This window comes from Benincasa hispida, chromosome 1 (assembly GCF_027475165.1).
Source record: "Benincasa hispida cultivar pf3 chromosome 1, pf3_genome.v1.1, whole genome shotgun sequence".
Taxonomy (NCBI): Eukaryota; Viridiplantae; Streptophyta; class Magnoliopsida; order Cucurbitales; family Cucurbitaceae; genus Benincasa; species Benincasa hispida.
The window spans coordinates 9714218-9720969 of record NC_143478.1 but is presented as its reverse complement, the minus strand read 5'-3'; the positions used below and the strand labels follow the sequence as shown (position 1 = coordinate 9720969).

The following is a 6752-nucleotide window of genomic DNA, read 5'->3' as shown; positions in this document are numbered from 1 at the left end:
CATAATTCTAAATAAAAGGCCTAAGATGACGTGCATTTTTGTCCGTCGTCAGTGTCCCACCTATATGTTTGCATTTCTAGGATATAAATGCGTAGTTTAACTTCGGTAGTGGAGTTACTTATTGAGTATTTTTTAATACTCACCCTTTCTACTTTATGTTTTTTAGGTAATGATAGAAACAGACTGGCGAGTGATGAATGAGACTCGTGATAGAGCCATATAAGGACAAAAGAAACTGTTTCCGCTTAGTCCATGTCTTAGTCATTTCAATGTTTTGAAATTTTGAAATTTATTGTCAGACAGATATTTGATGTTTTGAATGATTTTCTTTGTAAATTTTTTTAGGGAACCCGATTAAAAGTTTCACCTATTTGTTTTTTTTTTTTTTTTTTTTTCTAGTTTATTTTGGGAAATTGTCTTTAGGGTTTTAATGAATTTTTACGGTCAAAATATTTGGGTCTAAAATGTGTATCATGAGTAAAGATCATTGTTAGAGTTCTGAAAAGGTCGGGTCGTTACAATTGGTATTCTTGTTTTCGTCATGATTCTCAAGTTCACAATAAAAGTTAAAATTATAACAAATATCCATGAACAAATTTTATTTAAAAAAACCTCATATTTCTTTAAAAAATTATAATATTGCTACTTTTTCATAAATGTTTCTAAACTACCATTGACAAAATGAAATTAAGATAAAAATTCATCACACTGATTTAGTCCTCCTAATCTCTCTCCAAAGTTTTAATAAACTTCACTTGAAGGTAGTATTGAAATATTATGCAAAATAAAAATAGGAAAAATATCAATTTAAACACTAAACTTTGAATTATATCCATTTAAATAAGTATATTAATTTACACCTCACATCTTGATTGGATAAACACCATGCGGAATTTATAATATTATGGATTAAACCTCCAAACTTTCAGATTCTCAATTAATATATTTTTAAAAAATTATCTATTTATTAAATTATAATCGTCTATTAATATACAAATTGAATGTAGGAATGATTTTCAAATGACGATTTAGATTAATTTATTTATACTAATTTAAAATTTTAATTAAAATAATTATTTAAAATTTTAGAGTATAAATTAATATTTTTACTAAAAGTAATATTGCAAGTTGAGATTTTATATTTTCGTGTAATTTAGCCGTCAATTAAATTGGTGTTAGTTTTCTCAATTTCCTGACCGTACATTGGTTAGGTCAAACTCGAAAGCTGAAAAATCCCATTACCGACCAACTTGACGAAGAAGAACAAAATCATAGCACCGTAATAGGGTAAAATGGCGGATTATCAATTGTTGCAGTGATCATTTCAATCCTAAGCGTAAAATCCAATCTTTTCTTCACGCGCACACTCTCCGGAGGTACTAGAATACTGATTTTTTACTCTCTCAACTTGCAGAAGAAAACATAGCCACAATTACGAACAACCCTTCTTCTTCTTCTTCTTCTTCTTCTTCTTCTTCTTCAACTTCTCTCCCTTTTTCTCTCTCGACTTCCCTTTTCCCCCATGCTGTTTAGCTAGTTCATCATTCTATTGGGATTTTGGGGGGAGAATTTTTGTCTTTGCAACTTGAATTTTGCCGATATCGTCTCTAAATGGCCGATGGTTTTAGATTCTCATCGCATTCTTTCTATTTCTCCTCCAGTTCTTTGCCACCTTCCTTTGCCTCGTCCTACAATTCCCTTCACCCTTCTCTTCCACCCATTCAAAACCCAGAAAAGAAACCGAGTCCTCTGCCATGTTATTCCACTACCTATGTAATGCCTCTTTCTTTCAGACCCAGAAAGAGGTTGGTATCTTTCAAGGTACATAACTTGTCTTGTGGTCCGATTTCTATTGTATGATTGTTAATTCTTCAGATTTTTGTTGGATATCGAGTAAATTTTGTGGCAATTGTTCGATAACAATGTTCTCGATGGCAATTAACAGTAGTTTTTATATATGAATTTAGTTATATTAGTACCCCCAACAATTTGCCCTTTCGCGCTTGCCCGATGATGCTAGAAAGTGCTTTTTTGTTGGGGTGGTTTGAATGTGATTTTCAATTATAAGTTTCATGTGCCGAATTGCTATTCGGCAGATTCTATGGAACCCTAATGGTGAGGCCCATAGGCAAAGGTGGATTCTTTTATAAGTTCTCCGAGAAAGGAAGTTTTACGGCTGACAGTATTCCCATGGCATTGGAGCCAGCTGGTTGTATGGACTAATCAAACCGTTCAAGTTTTCGTGGTAGTTGGTGCTTGTACCTTTATCAGTTAAAAGAATTTGGCGACATTGCTTTATCAACAATTCTTTCCCATGTGCATTCAATTCTTCGTTGACAGTTGTAGTCCGTTCTACCAAGCTGTTTTATGTTTCAGGTAGCCTGATGCTGGTTAACTCTAAAAGAAGCCATGTCTTTTAATTTTATGGTTGGTTAAAGCAAAAGGAGCTATGAACTTCCTTTATCTCTCTTTGAAGTTCCTTCAGAATTGGAGATGGCTATGGGGAAGATTTTTGGTCATGAATGAGTTAACGAGGGAGCAAAGACCTTGTTATTTGAAAAATTGTTTATTTTCCTATTGAGTTAGAATGCCTGGGGGCTGGTAAGGTTTGAAAATGAAATATGACTCTGATTACTTAGTGGCTTTGAGTTTTGAAGTATACTTTATGGTTGGGAACCATGGTTAAATTGGATTTTTGTGATTGCTTCCTTTTTTTTCTTGTTTTTTTTTTTTTGGAATGTCAACGAGACAACTTCTTGTAATTTCACCTTGGATCTCTGAGGGCAGGAGGATGTATTATTTGGTCCTCTTATTCTTCTATGCCTGATTATTTGTTTAACAATATTTTTTAGTCGAACAAAATAAATAAGTCAACCGTTTTCTTAGTTGCTCCTATTAATTGTTCTATTATGCAACAGGTACAGGCTGCTGTGGCTGAAAAAGACCAGCCAAAATGGTGGGAAAAGAATGCACCAAACATGATTGATATACATTCAACACAGGAATTTTTAACTGCGTTAAGTGAAGCTGGTGATAGATTAGTCATTGTAGAATTTTATGGAACCTGGTGTGCTTCTTGCAGGGCATTATTTCCTCGGGTAACTTTTCCATCAATGCTTTATATTTAATAGATCGTAAAGTTGACCGTTTGCATTTTTCGTTAGATAATCAGGACATGCTTTCAGGATTTTCTAAACCTCAATGTAGGACCAGCTTATTAGGCATTAAATAAAATTGTCATCAGAGACAATGACTGCTGCATTTGTTGGCTATCAGGATGAAAAGCTTTAAAATACACTTTGCGGTACTCAAGATTTTGTACCTATCTATGTTAATTAGGTTGAAACTTGAAAACACAGACGATTGCTCAATCCTTTGAAAATTTGCTAATCAAGAACTCTTGAATATTTGTCCCTTCGAAGACATATGATTTAATTAGAACTCTTGAGTATTTCATATCCTGAGTACCGGGTCTCAAGATACTCCGGATGGATGATCCTGTGATCCACTTGTTTGAATCTGATGGATGATCCTGTGAATTTCAAATATGTCCAAGATAGAGGGTAGAGGCATTGTATTTTGGAAAATTGAGTAGTTTGATTAAGGAAGATTGCTTTCTTTGTATTCGTTCCCTTATTGGTTTTCTGCTGCGTCAGCAGTTCTGTCATTATCTGTTGCTGAAGTTATATAATGTGAAAGCTCCAGAGCACTTCTTATTGGTAGGGTTGTTTCTTGCAAATGCTGCTCTTATCAAATGATTGATATTTACTGAACTTGATATCTGTTGTCTCTTATAAAGAAAATGCATCTTACCGCAAAAGTTGAGCTTGCCCCTTTCATAATTTTTACTTTCCTGTTTTATGTTCTGATGTTCTTATATATGTTGAAATGGAACTGTCAGCTCTGCAGAACAGCTGATGAACACCCTGAGATTTTATTCCTAAAAGTCAATTTTGATGAAAACAAGCCAATGTGCAAAAGTTTGAATGTCAAAGTCCTTCCTTATTTCCACTTTTATCGTGGTGCCGACGGGCAGTTGGAGTCTTTCTCATGCTCACTCGCAAAGGTTAGCACTCTTACTCTCCTCCCACTCCCCACCTCTAATGTGTCAATTCTTTCTATTTTATTGGTTAGCTTATAATGAGTTGAATGTATTTTGAGATATAAATAGCTTTTTGGTCAATTCGCTCTATTTCGTTGGTTAGCTTATAATGAGCAAAATATATTTAAAAATCTGAAGAATCTTTCAAGTCGTGGACACATGTGATAAGAACGATTGATGAGGATCTCTAATATGACAAAATTTTCCTTATCCCCATATTTGAATAACTATATCAAGTTGTTGATCTTATGGGCAGGCAGTGATTTTTTATTAGTATTTTCATCAAATGATCAATATAGGTAAACATTTTCTAAATTTTAACTCTATCTAACCTTTCTCCATCCCACAGTTTCAGAAAATTAAAGATGCAATTGAGATGCACAACACAGCTCGTTGCAGCATTGGGCCGCCAAAGGGAGTCGGAGATCTTATATTGGAGCCCTCCTTGGCTCCCAAAGACAAACAATAAACAGAAGCTTCATCATAGACTTGCTGCCAAATCCGAATCGGTATTCATTGTGCATTCCCCTGATATTAATATAACCTTCTTGTTTAAAAAAGATTCTGCAGTCAGCTACCCAATCTGTAAATTTCCATTCTTGTTCTGTAAAAGAATTCAGAAGTTGAAGAATACCAATCATAAAATATTTTGCTGCCTTTTTCTGCCTTTTTCTGCCTTGTGCTAGCTTTGATGCCTGTACTTTGAAAACTGGTCATTGTATGAAGTTCTAAATACATGCCATTGATTCATTTGGTTTGATGGGCGGCAGCTTGCATATACTCAAGACTGAATCCTGGAATTGGTCTGATCTTTACTCTACTTTAAGTTAACGTTCTGCCAACATGGTAAAACGTTCCTAATTTCCATTAAAACAAAAAAGAGATCTTATCCCCATGCGATGCGGCATTTTGACATCATGGCAGGGCAACGTAAGTGCTGCGGGCAGAACCGTAAAACCCCCCTGGTTTGCAAGACAATTTGGTTTTGACTGATGAATTCCGGCTCTTGGTCACGACGTCAATCAAGCGTGTCATCTTTAACCTTTCGGAATTGGCGGGGTATGGGGCACATATGATGAGAAAGGGCACCGGGGCTCCTTTCTTAATAATGCCGGATGGCAGAGAGGGTAAGATGGTCTTGGAATATGTCCGATGGTGGCATCAACTGACGTTGACGAGGAGATAACGGGCGAAGGAGGTTCATGAGATTAGGTTCGGTTTATGCGATCTTGCTCCTTGCTCATGGAGCAGCATACAAGAATGATCTTTAGAAATCCCCCTCGCTCGTTGAGCTTTTGAAGCTCTTCCTGCAGCCTTTTTCTCTCCCTAGTACCCTTTCAGAGTATAAAAAATGATTCCTAGGATAATGAGCATACCGAGAGTGAACAGCAAAAAAACGAAAAAAGGCTGAATCAAAAGAAGGGTGTTTGAAACTTCACATATGTGCTTCATTCTCAGGGTAGAAATGGAGAGCTATTATTTAGAACCTAAACTATGAAAGTTTGAATAGCCTGTCGTTTTGAAAAAGAAACTCTTTTACCTTTGCGTGCCAAGGCAGCAGAGTAGCATCGTTTGTTCGGGCTACAGTCAATAGCTACTATTTATAAGGATTGTTTGGGCCTAACTTTAAGTGGATATAGTCCACTCCATTGTTGGTTACTTTAATTTTAAAAGTTGGTGTTTTCAATCATTATAATATACCATAACTCCAATATTACTATTTCAAATCTCTCATTTTAACCGTGTTTACTATTTTCTATTTATCCCCTTTCTTCATCTTTATTACAATGTTTACTATTTTCTATCTAAACTAGATGCAATCTATTATAACCTAGGAGGTGTTCAAGCCTATAATTTGAAGTTGGATAGCCCACTCCATGTTTGGAGTTCCAAATATAATAGTGATATTTACAATTGTGTATAATCTAAAATTAAGTAGTAAATATTATTTCAAAACCTTCTTTGCTACCGTACTTACTATCATTCCCTCATCCTCTTTCTCCTTGCAATGTTTATTATCTCCTACTAAACACTTCAAACTAAGACTATAATCTATAGACTATAATAATCAACTTAATGCTTCAAATGTCTCCTACAGACTGTTATAGCCAATAGAGTATAATAACCAACTTAGCACTCAAATACCCTCTAAATGATTATTTTAAATGTTTTAATTACATTCTTATTCTTCTAAAATAATTTCAATCATTTTCAATGGATTAGACTAACTAGTAAAGATTTGCCAAGACGTGCTTAGTTGAATTGACATACGTATGTGCTAATAACTAAGAGGTTTGTGGTTCTAGGCTCTCATACTAAAAAAAATTAGTAAAGATTTGATATAAGTGATCTAGATAAATAAGAAGGAGAATGGGGAAATTCAATTGGAGAAACAAATGGAATATACTTTAAACCAAGTTCTTTCAAGAATTCATTCAAGTTTTCATAATTCAACTTCCTTGCCACTCTGTCCCCAAAAATGGAAAAAAAAGGACAAAGAAATTGAAGAACATTATTCACAAATGAGATTGCTTAGTGCAAGTTGAAACATTTCTAATTTTGACCCAAACAGCTATCGTTATATTTGGAAACTTTGGAAGTTAGTATATGTTTTTCCTTGAATTAAATAGGCACAAAATACAGAACTGAG

At 34.6% G+C, this 6752-nt stretch overlaps 1 protein-coding gene across 1 annotated transcript; it reads left to right on the top strand.

Moving 5' to 3' along the window:
* Window positions 1–1166: 1166 nt before the first annotated feature.
* On the top strand, window positions 1167–4759 carry LOC120069843 (thioredoxin-like 2, chloroplastic). Its single transcript, XM_039021661.2, has 4 exons — window positions 1167–1821; window positions 2919–3098; window positions 3902–4066; window positions 4452–4759. Exons 1-4 carry the CDS (start codon window positions 1612–1614, stop codon window positions 4569–4571), a joined length of 675 nt encoding a protein of 224 aa, XP_038877589.1. The 5' UTR covers window positions 1167–1611; the 3' UTR covers window positions 4572–4759.
* The last annotated feature ends 1993 nt before the right edge of the window (window positions 4760–6752 follow it).

Excerpts from the sequence above, each read along its gene's own strand:
- LOC120069843 (XM_039021661.2), top strand. The coding sequence starts at position 1,612 with ATGGCCGATGGTTTTAGATTCTCATCGCATTCTTTCTATTTCTCCTCC. Across the intron at positions 1,822-2,918 it reads AGAGGTTGGTATCTTTCAAG|GTACAGGCTGCTGTGGCTGA; the intron begins GTACATAACTTG and ends ATTATGCAACAG. Across the intron at positions 3,099-3,901 it reads GCAGGGCATTATTTCCTCGG|CTCTGCAGAACAGCTGATGA; the intron begins GTAACTTTTCCA and ends TGGAACTGTCAG.